Genomic DNA, 20,702 nt, shown 5'->3' with positions numbered 1-20,702 from the left:
CGTGCCTTAATTTCGATATAATTTATGTTTTTCGGCAACCCTGCATTGCGCATATAGCACTAATACATTTCGACCGTTTACACTTTTGTCGTGATCGTGTTTCGCCACGAATAGACGTAATTATGCCAATCTGATATACAGGAACATTTTAAGAACATTTTAGGAACATTTAGGATCAATAACACTAGTTTTGAATAATTACTTACCGAGTTATTTTTTTTTTTTCGGGACCTTTGTAAGGTACTGGATTTTGAACATTTCCGTACCCTAAAAATATTTTATAGCCGTCGATTAAATTTTGTTGATTGAAGAGATTAAAATACGATGAAGAAAACACGATAGTTTCTAGTTTAAAACTGTTAATTTGCATTCGAAGCTACAGTAATTCGAATATCGAAAAGTTAATAGTAAACGAATAAGTGCGGCTTCGAAGATTTACAAAATTGAAAATAGAATGGAAAATAAAATCGAAATTTGAAACGTTACATTGGAACTTGAAATTTGGGATCGAAAATGTAATGGGATAAATGAAGAGAAACCAACGAGAGGCGACAGATTTGGGAAAAGTCAATTTAATAATAAGTTTGCAAGGGCAGCAGCGTTTCGTGTCGATAATCATAATGTACAGCACAGCTCGACGACATAAAATCTCTCCGTGTCGCTGTGTATTACACCGTTCTGGCAAACACAAATATATTTCACTGAACCGTAATTAATAATCATCCATGATAATCAATAATGTCGGTAATGATAATAATAAGGCTAGCTACAGCGCGATCCCTTCGCAGCGAAGTGGACCGCCCGATTTCCGACGCTCTGTACACTTTTACAACGTACCTCAATAAGAATCTAATTACATTCAATTCAATTATCGTGTAATCATCGTTACAATTCGAAACTAATTCGAAGAATGTTTCATCCGTGGCTAAGAGCGTGGACCGCTCGTTTTATCATTCCCAAAACCCAAGAAATCGATGATTCGTTCTGGAACGTTGAAAATCGCTCGCGTTCAACCGAGCAACGAAACGAGAAACACAAAATCTTGGATCATCGATCTCTCGGGAAGAATAATATGTGCGCGCGCGCGCGCGCACGTTTGTGAGTGTGTGTCTGATACATGTGTTTTTATATTAAAAATTTCGTCGCTTCATTCTCCCGCTCGGTTTCCCTTCTCCTTTTTCGTTCTATTAAGGATACAAAGGCACTGTACACGTAAACATACAATTATTATAGGAGAGCGCTGTAGGCGGTCCGCGGATGTCCCTTTTGTAGAACGGTAAAACGTGCCCCGTTGGTTTTTTTTTTCTTTTTTTTTGAAAAATATCCATACGATCTATGTTCCATTTTGCTTCATTTTTTTTCTTCTCCTTCCTCCTACACGGATTCGTTTTCTTTTTTTTTTGTTTCGTTTTGTATCGTTAAGACGCTGCACGCTTAAAATAGGGAGCGGTTTCCTTCGTTTCTAGCTGCATTGGTCAACGCTATTCTCATTTATATTTGTTTTCCTTTCTCATGTATGTATATATATATATATATAATCCTAAATGTTAAGGAAAAATATAGACGACTATTGTATTCATTTATTTTTATATATATATATATATATATATATAAATTGAATGTGCAGAACTCACGGTAACTATTCTCAGGAGGAAAGTAATTGGTCAATGCGATCAGAAGTTAAGAAAACGCTCCGGGGGTTTTGAAGGTGGGATCTGTTTTTCTTTTTCTTTTCTTTATCACAATTTGGCAGTGAATGTTCTCACGTTTAAAATACAGTTTCGCAAGGTTTTGCTCTCTCTCTCTCTCTCTCTCTCTCTCGTTCTCTCCCTCTCTCTCATCTTTCTCGCTTGCTGTCATTCTGTTTATTTCGTTCGCTACGAGAGCTTCATCGAGGCTCCTGCGCTGCTATTGGCTCCCTACGGTTTCCGGTTTTACAAGACGAGATTTCGAAAATATTAACCTCTCGCTATATTATCTCGCAGTTGCTCAGAAAAAATAAATTCACCTCTGTGTTTTATTCGTTTTTTTTGTTGTTTTTCTTCGTGTTTCTCTCGGGCTATGCTCGTTCTACATAACACGGCGAGTACAGGACGCTACGAAATCGGCGTCTTTTGAAATTATGCTCGAACTACTGTTCCTTCGATCGTCACAGAGAATGATTTTCTTTCGATTTTTCGTGTAGAACATGATCGAATGTAAAACGAGACAAATGACAAATTGAAATGAGACAAATTTTCGTCAATTTGTTACAGAGTCTTTTTATTTCATTCTCGACAGCGGGTCCTCGTTCAGGCGACCGATATAATTAACAGAATCGTTTCACCGTGGATCAAGAACAGCTAAGAATCGATGGAAACGCCATAGTATTAGAACGTTTGTACTTGATCAGATTCTACAGAAAACGTTCGAGGAAAGCATTCGCTGTTAGCTTCGCGGCTAGTTCGAGCAGTGTTTCGAAACGACGGCCATTTTCGAACGACCTGTACGAAACTGAAACCGTTCGCCCACCGTTTAGCGAAAAATACGTTTCCGACGAGCGCTCTCTCTCTCTCTCTCTCTCGACTCGTCGTCACTCGCTGGTCTCCCTATTTTCCACAGTTTTCTCCTAAACTCTGTGACCCCACAGGCCCTGGACCCAGGGCTTAGATCGCCGATACCAAAATACGAAGACTCTCGGAGAACTCGGCGGCGCCGGACAAGCAGGATACAATTTATTATACAATAGAATACCGTCGCTCGTTCTCGCCGACTATGGGAACAAAATGAAGATCGAATGTATGTACATCTACTTACAATTCGTCGTCGGACGACCAAGTTACCCGCTGATTCGGTCGCTTCCGGTTTCCGGCATGTTCTTTCGCGGTCGGCCGAACCGAACACTTCCCTCCTTTTTCTTTCAACGGAATCGCGTCGAGAAAAGTTTGCTTCGAACGATCGGCCATTCTCCATCCTATCTTCCTCTCCCGATTAATTTAGAACGCATCCCCTTCGCCGCAGGTTCTAAGCTCGCACAATCCGGTAATATAAGTCGGTAGGACACGATCGATCTTTCTCTTTTCATTTATTAAACAAACGAATCTCTTTCTTCTCTTTGTTTTGGTATTTTATTCGTGTTCGAAGTCTTCTCAAGGGGCAGTGATTCTTCGCCTCTGATCGATCCGAGGCGAGGGTTTCGTTCGTTATAATACTGCCGATCGATCGTAATCGCGTATTCGACTGAAAAAACCGTTCTGCGCGATCTACGGTAACGTCTACGGTAATGTCTCCCTTACGGACGCTCAAGTTCTCCACGAAAATGGACAATTTTGGAAGAGAAGATACGATTGTTCGAGCCTTGTTGCTCGTTTTTTTTTATGGTTATCGATTGTCGACAACTATAAAAACGAGTCGCAAGTGTCTCCTCTTCCAAAATCGTCCATTTCTGTACACAACCCGAGCATCGGTAAGTGGAGACATTACCGTACCCGCGACTTCGAAGGACAACGAGATTAGGAAACAATGAAACGAAATGTCGCGATTACTTCGGGATATCGCCGAATGTTCGCCACACGATCCACGATAACAAACGAATTCTCTCGGGGTTTCTTCCAACACACCCACCACCCGCAGCAGAATCGTCTCCAACAATCATTTCCGAGATTGTTAGATTCTCGCGCCACCGTTCGATAGAACACTTTGGAAGTACGATTCTTAGGCTTGCCGTTGGATAAAATGTTAAGCCCGCGAATAAGGTGGATAATCGTCTTACCGAGTAAACCATAAACGCACAAACTTCCACTGCCAGCGCTGCGAAACATTTTTCTAAGAAAGAACGAAAAACAAGACTGTACAGAGTTTCGATACCATATCGCCAACGATAACTCGACCTTGCGTCGATCCCTCGGACGAGGATGCATTTTTGAAACGTTGCTTCCGGTACTCGCAGCGTCTTCGACCGATATTTCGAATTCGAGATATTGAGAATTGGCGCGATCTTTTCGATCGTAACGAAATGTTGTCGCATGTACGCCAGGAAGCAACCGTTTCTTTCTTGGATCCTGATCTTGGAGGGACCGCGGCGAACCAGACGGCAACTCTTGTCGTTCGTGTCCGACCGTCGAAGCTTGTTGAGCCGCGCGTTCCGCTTCGCTTCGTCACCCTAACACGCTATCCTTTACATTAAATATATTTATATGTAGGTATTTATAATTTATTAACCGTTAGTCGAAGTTGTCGAGTCAGTTCGAGATGTATTGGCAGAGCTCGCCGTCGCTGTCGACCGCCAATACGTCGTTTTACATATGCGTTGAGATCATTCGAGCGGTGTTTAACGGCTAACTAGCTCGCCGTGGTCGTGGAATGCGAACACTTGTACCGGGACACTGTGAAACGTGTGCGACGGCTGATGGCGAGTACAGGGTCGAACGCATTCGATGCTAGCTAAGACCGGGCGGAATGCGGTACAGAGTTTCAAAGGTGATCCGACACCTGGATTCGGCACGGGGAGGGACTCTCGATGACCCATCGTCGAAGCATATTAAAACGCGTACCACCGTCCAAATATATCCCGCGAGCGATTCAGCTAGCAAAACCGAAACCGAAACCATTTTCACGCTACACCTACGCTTGAACCAAGGGGTTCGTTCAATTTTTCACCATCGGACAGTCTCCGTAATTTCAATCTATCTGAAACTTAAACGCGCGAAACAGGTACGGTAGATTCAGCGTTAATCGTGTTTACGATGCCTAAGGAAATTCGGTCTGCTCGAACGTGTCTCTCAATGAGAACGGCCATTTTTCTTAGACTGGGCAAAGTACAGAATCGTCAACGTTTAACCGTATACGCTTGATCAGCGTGTCCGTCGTGCCATTAAAAAATGATTAACACGATTAAATTTACCTATAATTATTTATATTCGATAAATTGTTCGAAAGCGCAGAATTAATGCGATTCGACAATGAACGATTAACGAAGTCGTCCTCTCCCCGAATGACCGATTAATCTCGACTGCTATATACGCATGTGATACAATGAAAAACATGCTGCTATTAACGCGTTAATATCGTTACGATTTGAAATATCGTCGACTGCGGATTCCCACGGTTGAAAACCAACATTACACGCGCGGCCACTGCTGTATATAATGTATATGTATATTGCATTAGAACGATGCGACATTGAAATTGGTCGCGCGCATACAGCACGATTCCGTCATCAGTGGCCAAAATCGACGAACTCGTATCATTCTTCGCGAAAACCGAACCGAAAATCTGTCATAAATTCCCTATTTAAAGCTCCGTTTAGTTTTAGAAAATTGCGATCATAGGAGTTCCAGGTCCCAGGTCGATTCGTTTTTTCATGAAGCAACGATCGCTCGCCGCCGTGAATCGATGACGGATCGTCCTGTACGAAAGGAGAAATACGATCATCGTTACGCGTCAACTAATTTCACTCGGCGAAACTAGCATTCCTAGGGCTTTTCCAAAAATACATCGTTATTCCCGATGATCTTAACTACGGATGTACGGACTATCTACCTCTCTGTTTGTTTCTTTGTTTGTTGTTATTTTTTTGTTTCTTTCGAACATGTTCTCCCCTTTCTCTCCCTCTCTCTCACGCGTCTGCGAAAATACATCTTTTCGGCGGAACAAGAACTGCATTACGTTTTTTTCCCTCTCTCTCTATCTCTCTCTCGATCTATACACTAGCGGTAGGTAAGATTTGTTTAATTATTTTGTTTTGTTTTTCTTTTGGTTTCTGGCACGTACATTTGGCGCTGCTAAACGCCAATGTGGAATTGACGAGACTGAGTTGAAGGTACGTTTTCTTTTGTGTGTACGCGTAACACGTTTCTCGATCCTCTCCCTTGAGATACGATTTTAATCTTTCCGTTTCCGCGGTCCGTTCGACTGTTGTGTTCCGTTGGTGGAGAAGCAACGTTGCCATTTTTGATGAAACTGTCAAAGTTCGGGTCTAGCTGTTTTTAGAAATAGAGGTCAGTGACGTGAACTCTTTGGATTAGCAATGCTCCTAATATATTTGTGTAAAGTTTAATTTGTCTAGAACAATTGTTAAAAGTCAAAAAGTAAATGAAAATTACCACATTGTTAAAAATTTCGTCGATCGAGAATAAAAATGAAAAATTTATTATTCGTTAATGATTGAAATTTACGTGGTTCGTTAGAAATGCTGCGCAAATTGTTGCAACAGCGGCTGAATTTTCGATTCGTTTATGAAAAAAAACTGCGATTCGAGGATTTAAAAATGATTTCCTTCGTTCAAAAATTGCATTGCTTTCCCACCAACTAAATACGCCAGCGTTTCCCAATTTTCGTTCAAGTTCTATGCACCGCTTCGAGATTCGTGTAAACAAAAATTCATTAGACATTGAATCGAATCGAAGTTCATTTAACCGCAAAAAAATCTACTTTTTGTTTCTCTGAACTCTTCAAACTGTATAAGATTGATTACTTTGTACAATTCAAATTGATCAAAACGATGCAAACGGATAGAGGGCGAATTTTACGTATTTAAAATAGATTTATATATATATATATATATACAGAATTAATAAAAATCAATTGTTCATCGTTTGATTGATCGTTTCATTTGATTTATAATAGAATAACTCTAGTTCTAGACTCGGATAAAACGAGAAAATCGATCTTTCGAGCATATCTCGATTAGTGTATAAAAATTTGAATTTCCATGATAGACGGTGTACCGATAAATGTCATGATTGAAAAAAAATAATAAAAATAAAAGAAATTCAGACGTTTTTCTTACAGAGAAAAAGCAAAAAGCCGGAAATTGAGAAACACTGTTTTTTTTTTTTTCTATTCGCAGGCTGTCCGCAGCACGTTCTCTCGTCCTAAACGCGGAAGTTGGTCTATCTTAGTTAATAGCTATACAAATCATACGTACTATTATACAAATATTTTAGAGCCGCAACGATGCGTTAATTGATTCGTTCGAAGCAAAGATTATTCGCTCTACTGCTGTGTGCCTACACCTTTCTCTTCCAACCTCCGTCACTCTCTGTGTCCTCGTTCTGCCGTTCGTGTTTGTAGAAAAGCCTATTAACCGGTAATTAGTCTAAGCGTGATATGAAAAAGGTTGTCGATTGCTGTTCGAATTTAGATTTAGCGCCACTCGCAGCTGGACATTCTCGTATCCGTGCTAAAACGTTCTCTACAACTCCCGTAAAAAATCAATTAATCGTCTTCGACCGATTATTACAAAAATGTACAATTACGTACGGTTTGAGCAGCATTCATTTACAATCGTACTCTAATCCGTAACACAGTAGTTAACGACAGCCTAACTCTTATAGATTCCCATGTTAAATCCTCCTACGTATTCGTAATTGGCAGTGAACATTTTTCCGTAATATTTTTTTGTTTTCCTTTATCTTCGCACGCATAATCTAACCATCCTCTATAACGAGTGCACCCTTTAAAATTAACCGTCACCTTGTTAAGTATTTTCGATGATCCATCAAATGTTTTTGAACAGAAATTAGTCTAGGAAATTGTGTTTCTCGATGAAAAAAAAAATCTAGATCATCTTTTCGCGTCGATTTGTTCTAATATCTTTAATTCAAGGTCACCCGAAAGTCGAGTGTTTTTTTTTTCTTTTAAGAGAATGAATTTTTTTGGTCAACTTTTATTCGAAACATTTCCTTGACAGATTGTCGAAGGAACGACGATCGATCTTAGAGAATGCACCCTGCATAATAATTTTTTTTTAATTTTAATCGCGATTCAATCAATGTTCCGGAACACACACACACGATCGAGGAAAAGAGCAACGAAGAAAATTGTCTACGTTAAAGCATGTTACGCGCTTCGTAGCTCTTTGCCACGTCACGAGACGGATAAGAAACGCGACCGAAGCTCGAAGTTAAACTATACGATTTAACATTGTATCGCATCGACGACGGTGCTAATTATTTAAAGAATTACGCGTGGTATTTACCTGTGTAATTTACAAACAAAACGCAGTCTTCTCTCGTTTGTTTTTGTTTTTTCTTTTTTGTAATCTCCGCAGCTTCGACCTCACTATACCCGAGAGTTGGAACAGTTATTGTTGCGTTGTTGTGTTGGGCCACTAATCTAAAAATCGTCTGTACAAATAGTGCTAACTAATTGTCAGAATGTTCCAATTGCCTCGATGACTGTACCAAGCGTTGTGCGTGCCATAAGAATCAGCAACGGAACCAGAGAATGCATTATCTGCGTTATACGGTCCAACGTGTCTGAACTTCTCTCAATCTCTCCTATCCAATCGTCATTCTTTTTAGTAGCTCTCAGGTACCTGAATAATGGTTACCGTAGAAAAACTCCCATTTCAAACACAGAAATTGTTCTATCCGAGTCACTGAAGAGTGCCTAAGAAGTCCAAATATCTGTGTTGCATGTAACCTCAAGAGGACTGGCTAGACTGAGCAGACGAGGGAGTGGTCAGAGACATGTGCAGGGTGAATCCGTCGTAGACGTCCATCAGATCCCGCATTCTGTATTCTTCTAGACAAACGAACCCTTCCAGAGATGGAGACTGCTTGCGCGCACAGTCCATGCAATGTACCACGTGTCGTTTCTCTTGCTCTCTTATAAACAAGATGTTGAACACTTCGATCTGTGTGCGATGAAATAGAACGCAACAATTATTTACCATTCATCGGTAAAGTCATGTCTACTCTCTATTAGGTCTACCGGAAAGTTCTGTCTGATAATGTCATTGCAAATTTCAATAGATATGCACATATTCATTTGAGACATATATTTTTGGAAAATGTTGCTCACAAATTGCCATCACGCTGGCAAGAGGTCATAAGTAAGACGCGACGGAAATTATATTGTACAATAAATATTACTAAATTTATGAGAAATCTATTTTATTTATTTATATATATATATATATATATATATATATATATATATATATATATATATATTCCGGTAGACCTAATATTTGTCTTGGGCAATTTTAAAGGATGTCTTACCTCGCATTGCCCACAATAATGCGATGCTTCGTTCTTTCCCCGCCCATGAAACCGAACTTCGACACCTTTACTTTTCACAAATTCTAATATTAAGCAGCACTGTCTCATTGTCCTTAAGAGGCAATTCTTAATTAATTCGAATAATCTGGGATCCGACACTTTGATGTTCCGTGCTAAGTTCCAGGATAAGTGCACCATCGGTACGATAGATTTGAACGATTGCAATTTGTTCCATTCGTAACGTTCAATTGCCAACTGATATTGGCGAGCTGTCAGAGGACCTACGTTCCAGGCGATGTTGTTGCACCAACCGACGGCTTGAACCCAATGCACGCAACCTGAGACGAGAGATTTCGGTTAGAATAAATGTTAATTAACATTGAATAAAATCGTAAACAGATACCGACCTGCGTTAACCCAGACGAGATCACCTGGCCTTTGTAGAAACCTGTATACAGGAATGTTCTCCTCGTACAGGTCTTCTAAAGAAGGCCACCAGCTACCGTGAAGGTAGTTAATGTTATTCCTCTCGCAAAGAGCACAAATCACGCCCCAATATGCGTCAGGTACTGCGAACCATTCGCACTCTCCTGGCCCGATGTTGATGTTGATCGAGCAAAAGTTGTTGTTCTCCTGATGGCCAGGTGTTCTACTACCAGGCACCTGTGACAAACAACACCTTGCAAAGCGTCCCGAACATCGGATCAACTACAAACTGAAAAATATTATTTTACCTTCATGTACAACTGAACGGTATTCATTCCCAAAATGACATGGCCAACGTGACTCAGCATATTTCCAGCCGACACGACCCTGGCGAACGCTGGCAGTTTCATCAACTCCTGTAGCTGAGGCTTCCACTTCCTTTCATCCGATAAATCTACATTGGTCCCAAATCGCAACATCTTCGCTCCAGGCCGACCAGCCAATCCGAAGGCGTTCTTCTTCCTCCTGACGGCACCGGTGCTGTCCTTGGAGTCCGAGTCGGACAGATTCGAGGTGTGAATACCTTGAGCTTTCTCTCTCTCTTCCTTCAAGCTTTCTTGAAAGCTCGAAGCTTGGTACTGTGCGTATTTCGCGATGGTCGTATGACTCCTATGGCTGATGCAGCCCCAGACTTTCCTGCCCATCACCGGATCCCAGTTCTCGTCGCTGGTTTGTTGCATTTGAGTTCTGACTTCGATGCCGTGATCAGGATTCGCTTCCACCAAGGTTTTCGTCGAGAACAGACCCAAGTCAAGCTTCAGGGCAGCCGCCAGGCCGCGGATCACGGCTATCGGGTGCTTCAGGCAGAACTCTTGTAGCTGAGGACCGAACGCGTCCTTTTTATTCTCTAAGTAAACGCTAGGTGTTTGTGGTAGAAGTTGTTCCTTGTTTAGCCTCTGGCTCGGTGGATCCGGCGGTGCTGGCGGAGGCGAGCGATCGCTGAGGATGGAGCAGTTCGGAACACCTTTCAGTCCCTGTCCCTTGCACGCCTCGATAATGTTCTTCGCGTCCATCTCTATGCTAAGCTTCTGTTCAGGCTGAGACTCGCACAGGCTCTCCAACTTGAGCACCGGCTCCACTCGAGTGACCGATTCTATTTTATTTGTACTGGAGGTTGCTTCGCATTTCACCGTCTCCACCGAGGTTGGCGCCTTCGAGTTGCTCTTCTCGTACGTCTCCAGCTTCGACGTGGATAACGGTCGCGTGTCCTCCACCTTCTCCAGTTTCACTTCCTTGATCTTCTCTGTGTGAGCGTTCTCTTCCAAATTCGACGGCGAGAACGGACCCGAGCTTAGAGTGCCGTTGTTCATAATACTCGGCGCTTCTTCCTTCACGTCCAAGTCCTCGGAGCCGAAGTGTTTCAACAAGTCTTCCGCCAACGATGTCGCGATGTCCTTTTGAGACAGCAGAGCCTGCAGTTCCTGATCCGTAACACCCAAGTCCTTGTTCCCCGCAGAACCCTCCGGATAATTGCTCGTTGTCGATGATATCTGCGTGTAGCCTTGGGCTGCGTACTGATTAGGCGGGTATTGATTGTACTGACCGGACGCCATTTGTCTCTGGGGGAAGTTCGAGTCGGAGGCAGATTTGTAAGGCATTCCTGGCGTCTGGCTGTTTCCGGTTGCCGCCGTGTTGTAACCCACGTTGGAGTCCGAAAATCCTGTCTGTAATGCAACGGTTCCACCTTGTTGCAACTATAATACAGAGAATGGCGTAAAGTGATGGGTACGATATTAATTAAAGCTTCTTAGGAAAATGTGTACCGGTTGTTGAGGTATTCCGTAATTCTTAATAACACCGGGTTGTCCTAACTGTGAATGATTATATCCAGTGGGTTGTCCAGGCCTTAAACCTCTTTGCGCAACTTGTTGTTGCTGCAGCCTGAGCTGCTGTTGGTGCTGTTGCATAGACCTGTACTGATGTTGTAATTGGGCAAGCAGACCCTGTTGCTGTGGCGTTAAACTACCCTGATTTTGTTGCAGGAACTGTAGCATCTGCAGCTGTTGCGACGAAAGGTAAAACGGTGGTGGCCTTTGCTGCGCACCTGGCGACACCGTCGGCTCCTCTCCTGGCTAAAAGTTTTCATCGCATTTCAGCGTTAATTTTGAAAATGGAAAACTACTGTAATTACTAATAATTGGTTCTTTGGTAATGGAAGCTTACTTTGAATCTCTTCGTGTTAAGATTCTGTCCTTGTCCTTGCGGATAAGGCGGTGGTGGACCAGAAGGTGTATTACCATATTTATAACCTGGGCCACTTGATGGTTGTTGTTGCTGCTGCTGTCTGCTAGACATCTCAGCGCTGATGGGTAAGTTCCAAGCCTCCTCTATAGACGGCAATTGCCGCCTCCTTCATTGAAACAAAAATATCTGTTAATGTGTGCATCACACGCGTTCGCAGACAGTTCTTTCGGTAATCGTTCGTTCGAACGAATTTCTTACAAAGATTGTCTCATACATGGTATAAAGAACTGAAGATAATTTCAACTAAAAAAGAAACAGAAGTATGATTCTTCGTAACACACAGTGTAGTTGAACGTATCGTAATTAAAAACTAATTGTAGAGTGACAGACAAATACTTTTATTTCCAACAGGTATTTACATTTTGTACAATATTGTATCATCAGAGTAAATTTAATTTTCTTTCAAAATTTGAACCAGTATTTCTATACTATACAAATCATTTCTTTTTATACAAATGATAACTAATTATTTATAGGGTCACCGAGTTGTTGAAAAATATTTTTTTCTGAAACTAATAACGTATAGACAAATATATATATATAGTCTTTGTTGCAAAATCAATTATTTTCTAGCTTCACAATTTAATGTCATAATTTAAAAATAATTGAACGCCTTAGTACTGAGAAAATACGTAGATAAAATGCAAGTTTCCGGTGAATATATTATATAATTTATATATAATAATATAATATTTTAAATAAAATATATATAAATTTCAGTTCTGAAAATATACAATTCTTTCCACGGTATAGTCTCGAGCTCGACCATAAAGAAACTTGCATCTTATTTTTCACTTTGTAAACTACTTAATATTTAAGTCTGTGTAAAAATCGAAAGCAAATAGCTCTGAACATCAAGATTAAAATTTAGGACTGCTTTTTTGTTTTTATTAGTTTATCCACTGAATTCGTTCCAGTCATAAATTACGGAGTGATGCAGCGACTCAGAAATTTGTTACTCCAAATAATGATGATTCACATTATTATTCTGACCTGTAACTGCACCATATACCAAATTATCTTATTTTGTTGATCAATTCTAAGTACTCAAATTAATGAGTCAGTGCATATCTATTAACGTAGCCTAGCCAGTTAACGAATATAACTGATACAATGACTCAGAAAGTTGCTAATACATACGGTAAATTCTCTCCAATTGTCCATTTGTCCAGAAAAGATTGTCCAGAAAAATTGTCGATTTTTCTTTACAAGCCGAGGAGCAATTGGAAAGAATCCACGTTATCCTAACTTCAATTTCTAGTCAATGGAACAGGACTTTCATTCGTCTGAAAACGTCGAGTTTCCAGGTTTAATCAATTTGCATGATTCTGTCGGTCAACTTCACATAATCTCACTGAATTAGTGTGGAGCAGTGGGGCACATGAACAAATTAATGAGTCAGTGCACGTCCATTAAGGGGTTTTAACAGTTAATGAATTTACTTGGCGGCGACGGAAGGCATCGGTGCTTGGCTCAAGTGACTCTGCAGGAAGTTTATCCTCTGTTGAAGGGATGGGTTCATCGGGGTGTTACCACCGGACTTGGCGCCGCCCAGGCCCGCCAGTGAACCCGTGCAATTTGGTGTGTTGTTGTTGCCCCTAAACAAGAGAAAATTTCGCATTTCACTGCACGATCCTAAGAACTGATAAGACAGGCGAGCTTTCTTTCTCTTCTCCTTACACTTTTCTCTTTTTTGAATGCTGACCTGTCTTCCGACTTACGTATTTGTCTGCATTTACATATATGTCCGAAACGCACCAATATATGGAGCGTCTACTATAGCAAAGTAAGAATATACAACAGGTACAATGAACAATACAAATATAGATGACGATTGTGCTTCGTTATAAGCAGATACGACTATCGCGAATCTTTTGAATTTTTTTTTTTTTTTGATGGATTCAATACTGTATTTCAATGAGTTGACGATAAAACGTGTAATTGTCTACTCGGAGAAGTTGGAGAAATAGAAATTGACAAGATTAGCTACAGACGTTCTCTGACAGCATAGCCTTCAAGAGGCTAACATGCTTTTGTCTCGGAAAGAATATAGAATCAACAATTTACAAGATTAAATACAGATGTTCTGACAATACATTCTATCGTTGAATAAAGTCCAGCTGATTCGACTGAATAATATCTGCTATTTTAAATACATTTTATTTGAAATTGTAAATAATAATAGTATTGGTATACATTTCTATGAAGATACAAATTATATTTGAAAAATTGTTAAAGTATCAGAAATACCAATATTAAATACAATTTAATATTTAAGCGTAAAGAGTCAAGTTAAATCTTTGCGGTCTCGAGCGATCGTGTTATTTGTTTCAACAAGTTCATTTTTAAACACAGGAAAGCATTGGTTATCCATCGTTTTGATTAAAAATTCGCGAATACCTTGAATCTATGCCAATAAACGTGATAGTTTGCGTTGTATAGTCTTGCGTCGATTATGTATTCGAATTTGAATGGTCTCTGACGACCTTGAGGTGTTCCCAATGCTCGGTGCATACGAAGTTACTTACATAAGACGTTCAAATGTTTTTGGATGAGGTAAGCTTACGAACGTGCCAACAAAAACATTGCATTCTGTTGTCTAAACAATATTCAAGGTGATCTAGAACTTTATATGAAAGAGACTCTGGATGTTTCTTTATTTATCAAACTTGAGATGACTTCTGACATCTTTCGAGGACCAAAAGTTCATTAACTACCTTGTCGAAAGTGCTGTTATTTTCTCACAAGTCTACAAACTGATTAAAAATTTTAAACATAATACAAACTTGAGAGTGACGATCGGTAGTTACGGCAGCCGAGGTTTACCGAGATGCCAAAAGTCATCCTTAAGTTACCGAACAATGAGAAGCCTGTGCATTAAAAAGAAACTAATAAGGACTACAGCTGAATCAGGGACCGAAACATTCAAGTACGAATAGTGTAAGCGTAATGGTGTACTTGTAGCTTTACTGAGAGAACTTGAGGTTCATGAAAGGAGTTAAGGAACATTAGAAAATGGCATAGGTTCTTTCAACTGCCACCCGGTTAATTACGTTAGTAACTATTGAAAACAGTCTTGGCTGATAAACAACGCTACTGGAAAAGTTTGCTCACAGCGTTAGAAAGGTAAGAGGACCCCCGATCAAAAACTAAACAGTGCGCTGCCTTAAGAGTGCGTCGAGTGTGACAAGTTCAATTTTCCCTCTTTCTGCTCGTGCATTCCTATGGAAGACCTCAAGTCCACTCGGTACATCTATACTAGGTAGACCTAGATTAAGCACAGCTGCATTAGGTTACTCTTGCACTGGGTGGTTTCAACATTATCGGCTCTCTAAGCATAATTTCATCGATGCTTCGGTCAAATTTAACCGCAAAGGATCGCACCTAAATACTTTAATCCTAAATATCTTACAAAACTAAGCCTTAGGATCAACCGACGTTAATTAATATACATTATGGTAGCGCGTGGTAAAGACTATACATAGGGAGTGTGAACAATTGGAAATCAACGGTCCGATCGAATCTGCTGCTCGAGCGATCCCCTACAATTTGAACACCACGTGTACGAGTCACGATCGGTCGTTCGTCTAGAAAACGATTGATTCTAAGAAAGCTGTTCGGTGACAGAAAACTTATGGGATCCATCAATTCCGAAGGACGCTCTCATAGAGAACTTATTTGTTTAAAAAAATATATTACAAAGTATCTATGTTGTTAGAAAATATATTTGGCAAGATATTTGTCAGCTTTTGAATACTTTGTAAAATGAATGACCGAACACGGTCAGCAACCCCGTACCGTCGAGTTCATTTTCATCCTCTGGTTATGAATATTTTGGAGTTTCATGTTGCACGTAACTTTTGACGAATTGTAGGGGATAGCTTGGGCAACGTCCGTATGGCAAGGGAGAAACTCCAATTTAAAGGGAAAGAGAACATCCTTATAAGCGAACATTCTCCGTTACATATCCGGTTGCATTTGGTGCAATAGAACGCCGCGCGCCGGTTATTTTACCTGGATGCGTTGACGTAACAAGCTAGTGCGTCTTTAGGCTGGCTAACGCTTTCGTACAAAATGCCCAGATTAGTCCACGCAGCCGAGTGAGATTTATCTAACTGTACCGCGCATATATAGGCTTGCAGAGCGTCCATAGGCTGGTTCTGCTGTTGGTACAGAACGCCTATGCTGCACCACGTGTCAGCGTTCCCTTCGGACTTTTCCACGGAGTTTCTGCAACAATATATCCTCGGCTCAGCAACGATCGACCAACGATGCGTCGGAAACAGTCTTCTTATTTTTTGTCTACGCTGCCCGAGAACTTGGGTTTCATTTAATCGAATTAAACTTGACTAAGCCGTGCGTTGCTCGTTTCGCTCGACAACCGTCTACCCTCTCTCGGAACGGCCGCATCTTTCATTTTCTATTCAATTTTCGATCGTCTAATTAACACACGTTCCGCCGTTCAAGTTCGATCTGCTATAGAAGTAATCAGAAATGATCAGAGTTACGTCCAAGATCGCGCGCGTTACCTGTAAGCGATAAATGCATCATGAACCTTCCCGGAAGCGGCAAGGCAACGTCCCAACAGGTAAAGGCTTTGGCCGCTTTTCGGTTCCGCCTCGATAGACTTTTGAAGGCAGTGAATGGCAATAGCCTGCTTTTGTTGTCTCGTTATGCCCAGCACGGTGCAGTCAACCACGTGGTACATCCATCCTGGAAAACAGAAGCAAATTAGTGCCCCTGCAGCGCCCCAGTATCCTCGTCAAGATCTCGATCTCTTAAACTCAAATATTTCTGCACCGTTCGATAAGAGCAAACGCGAACACGCGAAAACATTTTTCAAAATCCGCACGCGCTCGTTTGCAACAGCCGTGTCTCGATCGAACGATGACTTCGAATGGAATGGAACTAGGTCGATTACCGGTCACATTTCTCGAAAGATATCGATGAAAACAAAATTTCCTAAGATTTTTCCATGCACTGCACCGGGGGCTCCCTCGACCCTCGCTATCAACGGGGATTAGCGAAGCCTCCTGCACAGACTTCCGGAAGTGCTTTCGAGCGGCCGCAGATCGCGCGAAGATCCACGCACAGGCCTTGTGCACGAGATCGCGGTAAATCCGCGGAACAAGTAGGATCCGCGAACGATTCGGGGAAAGAATAACGGGGGTGGGTGGTACTCTGTTAACACGCGAATCGACATGGAGTAGCTTCCGGAGGAATGACCAGCGTTCCGATAGATCGCTGCGATTCGGGGACGTGTTGCCTCGACGCTAGACGAGTACCGAACTGAATAGATTTTCACAGGTATAACCTAGGGTAGCCACTTTCACCCCACTCTCCCTTCGAAGCAAGTCTCGAATTACAACCCTCTATAAACATAGGCGTAGAAGCCTAGCCGAGAGCCTCTATTCGACGATCGGGAAGTAGAATTCGGACGTTGCACCGCCAGGAAACCTGATTTCTTCGAGATAGTTCTCTCTCTCTCTCTCTCTCTCTCTCTGTATTTTATTCGAAATCGTGCACACGCCTTCGAAATTGTCTCGCGGGGTGTAAATTATTTGTTAAATTGGCATTTCATTTGAAAAATCGGCGTTTCATTTACTTCCGGTTTATCTTGTTACAAAGGTATGTATTTTCGTTTCGAACATTTGCCCAAATTATTATATATCGATTAAACGCGTTCAATGTATCTCTACGGCTCGACGTGATTTTATCTGTTTACATAAAAATTACATTTCTATTTGTATCGCATTCGAATGCGCGGAGCTGATGCAAAATTTAAGAGTATTATTATCTTTTATTAAATTTTGTTTAAAACCGATGGTTTACGAAGAGAGGAAAAATTGTTGGAGAGCAGAACGGTACATGTTTTCGCCGTTGAGACTGTCGAAGCCGATGGTTAGGTATCTTATTCTATTAAACGGATGTCGGTTTGCTGGCTGGATCCGAGCAAGTGTCTATACGTGTATCCTTAAAGGCAGCTGTCAGCCTGTAACGGAACACCTTTATTTTCCAGTTCTTTCATTCGTCATTATCTTCTGTGCATAGATCTGCTCCTCCTGCGGAGGTTTGGAAAGGCGAGGACAGGATGTTGGTAGAGCTGCCGGTAGGAAGTTGGTCATGGTATCTTTGTTAACGTGCTCGAAGGAAAATGATTTTCCCTATTAACGAGGTTCGATGATTACACCGATTTCACAGAGATAATGATCTTGACTCCTGCACGAATACCTATTTATCTAGAGTGCATTGGAATAGAGCAAAAAAAAAACGATTTATGCATGTAGAAATTCACAATCGTCTAGCTTGTTAAATACAAACATTACTTCCTGCTCGAACTTTCCAAATAAACGAGTAAACGTAAAGGTATGCAGAAGTTTATTACGCGGTCTTAATAAATTCACATTTTTATATTTTGAGAGGAGAAACTCGGTCTTGTATAAGTTGCAAAAATGTATCAACCAAACTATGAATGCGCGAAATGAACGTAACGCAAAGACGCGAAGATGTTATACAAATTTAGGGACACTGTTTCGAGCATGTTAAAATTCGTGAAAAGAGGGATATATTTTTCTCTAATTTGCGTTCGACCCAGTTCATTACAGTTACATCGAGCGAGCATGTCAACCGAGTTATTTAATTCGAACGAGTCTCGACGCGCGTAAATTTCGAAAAAGACTTCTTTTTAAGTGTACAGACGCTATTGCGAAGTTTTAGGACAGATGCGGCGAGCAGCGCGCGATTGCGACGGGCATATTCCGCGCGAGCCAGCCAACGAAACTCGTTTTCTTGTCGGATGATTTTTAATCCGCGCCACCGGTAATCCTTTTTATTCGAGCGTTCCGCGATCCGTCGACGGGTAAACATTAAACACGGGTCCGTGTGCTCGGCGCAATTTGAAACGCGGTAATTTTTGCGTCCCCGCGCCGCTGCGCGCTCTCCAAATTAAACACGCGCCGTGGGAAAAGCGCGAGTTTCGCAACAAGTTATTACACAATCGTAGGCCGCGATGCTAAAATGCACGGCGATTCTAAATGGAATTAAGTCGGATCGTAAACACGCTGCCGGCGTTCAAGTGTCCTCGCTAGGTGCTCTAATTGTCACTCGTTACTGGGACTCGCGCGGATGTTCGTGCAAACTTTATTCAGCAATTTTTTTCTGGCGAGCCAGCGCACGCGAGATTCGAACGGAAGCAAGCTTCTTTTGCCGGCGAATTTGTCTGTTTACCGGAACACCCGAGGATCTTTTCATACGAGCCGCGAATTCCACTGCGCGTTTCCTAAACTTTTACGTCTTCGCATTTTCTAAAATCCCGTACATTTTTGTTTCCACGTTTCTCTGGTACTAGGACATTTTTATTTCATGGTTTTATTTCCAATACCGTTACTTTCTTTTTTTTATTATTTATACATACGCGACTCGAAACGAAATTAAAATCGAAGAATTTTGTATCCACTACTCATTCGAATATATACGCATATTGTTCGAGTATCTGACAAAATATGCTGGAACAATCGATAAATAGAATTACATGCGCGAGATTGTTTAATCGTAAACATGGCTCGAATGTGAATCAGTGAATACAAAATAATGTACATATACAGGGTGAGTTACAAATTAGTCTCCACGATTTAACCGACAAGATATTGCAACTGTTTCAATTTATAAACAAATTGATTTTCGATAGAAAACAAGGTCACCGTTATATTTTCAAATGAAACTAGGTAATTTTAACTTCACAGTATTATAGGCGAGACGTCGAGTTCTTTTTCAACGACTTGCTACATAGATGACATTGGAGGAAAAATTGCCATGAATCGATTGCCCGAACGATTCACCCTGTATGGAAATGGGATGGCATGATATGTGAGAGACTCTGGCGGATGTATACAAGAAGGTAGTCGATTGTAAATTATCGATTCGTTAAATTGCTGTTTGTATTTGGTTTATTAAATATTTGTTGTTGTTCGTAACACGTCGCGAATCAACGATACCGAAATCTAGAATCTGAAAATTCACCATAGGAAATGTTGGTTCAACTCTTTTGTATTCTAAACGTCGTAGTAACATTCGGTTTGTTGAGTTAAAATTGTTGATCGCGGTTAGAATAAATTTCAAAGCCCGATTAAAAATTAGCGTCATGCACGTGTCTCCAACGCGACGTTCGACGTGTTACGAACAACAACAAATATTTAATAAACTAAATACACACAGCAATTGAACGAATCGATCGTTTACAATCAAACGTTAAAATACAATCGTCTGCGTTCTCGCCAGGAAATTTCGGCGCCCTTCTACAATATTTGTTGAGAATGGCTCTTGATAGCGAGCGACTCGGCTCGCCTCGACTTTCCGGCGGACCAAGGAATATTCGGAGAAGAGGAGCGTGAAATTCAAGAATCGAGAAGCGAAAGGACCCGAAACGGATGACGATGATACGGCCGCGATAAAGTGTCATTACACCGGCATGCGGCTCGCCCGAAAATTACGCGAAGCCTCGAACTCGGATTGATATTCTCGAATAATTTGGATGCCGCGGAGTTTCGATGTCATTTCGATCTTTCACGGGACCGTGCTGGCGGACGCTTTAAGGTTCCGAGGAACCTCCTCGAGAGAAACCGCCTCGGAGACCGATTTTTAAAAGGTATTTTGTGAACGCGCAGATTTTTATGTGCAACCTCGAGGCATCTGATAAATGAACGCGCAGCCATTTCCGAGATTACGCTTTTGCATACGGGCTATGAAATTTAAACGCGAATACTCGAATATCTCCGTCTTTTTTGGTTTTGCGGAGAAAAGTCAAATCGCCTTTAGTTGCAATTTAAAACGGCAGAAAACGTTGAAAAGATTTAGAAATATCATCGATTGTACTATTTTTAGTCTATTAAAATGATCGAATAAAGATGGACTACTTGTTATTTGGTTTCTATTACTTGCGATTGAATTAGGTAACTTTCATTTCGCATATTAATTCGCGATCTACAG

At 41.3% G+C, this 20,702-nt stretch overlaps 1 protein-coding gene across 5 annotated transcripts in view; it reads right to left on the bottom strand.

Moving 5' to 3' along the window:
* Positions 1-556: 556 nt before the first annotated feature.
* The window catches only part of Utx (Utx histone demethylase), a 155,921-nt gene continuing 135,775 nt past the window's right edge, over positions 557-20,702 (bottom strand). For all 5 annotated transcript variants that reach the window (XM_076528729.1, XM_076528731.1, XM_076528733.1 and 2 more), the window contains 9 exons: positions 16,247-16,430; positions 15,732-15,947; positions 13,160-13,315; positions 11,637-11,823; positions 11,237-11,545; positions 9,722-11,167; positions 9,395-9,650; positions 8,988-9,325; positions 557-8,620 (listed from right to left, as the gene is read on the bottom strand). In XM_076528729.1, the coding sequence (XP_076384844.1) occupies positions 8,408-8,620; positions 8,988-9,325; positions 9,395-9,650; positions 9,722-11,167; positions 11,237-11,545; positions 11,637-11,823; positions 13,160-13,315; positions 15,732-15,947; positions 16,247-16,430 (3,305 nt within the window). In that variant the 3' untranslated portion in view covers positions 557-8,407. The remainder of the gene's footprint in view (positions 8,621-8,987; positions 9,326-9,394; positions 9,651-9,721; positions 11,168-11,236; positions 11,546-11,636; positions 11,824-13,159; positions 13,316-15,731; positions 15,948-16,246; positions 16,431-20,702) is intronic.

Source organism: Megalopta genalis, chromosome 2, assembly GCF_051020955.1.
Source record: "Megalopta genalis isolate 19385.01 chromosome 2, iyMegGena1_principal, whole genome shotgun sequence".
Taxonomy (NCBI): Eukaryota; Metazoa; Arthropoda; class Insecta; order Hymenoptera; family Halictidae; genus Megalopta; species Megalopta genalis.
The sequence above is the reverse complement of the archived record's forward strand: the minus strand, read 5'-3'. Positions and strand labels throughout refer to the sequence as shown.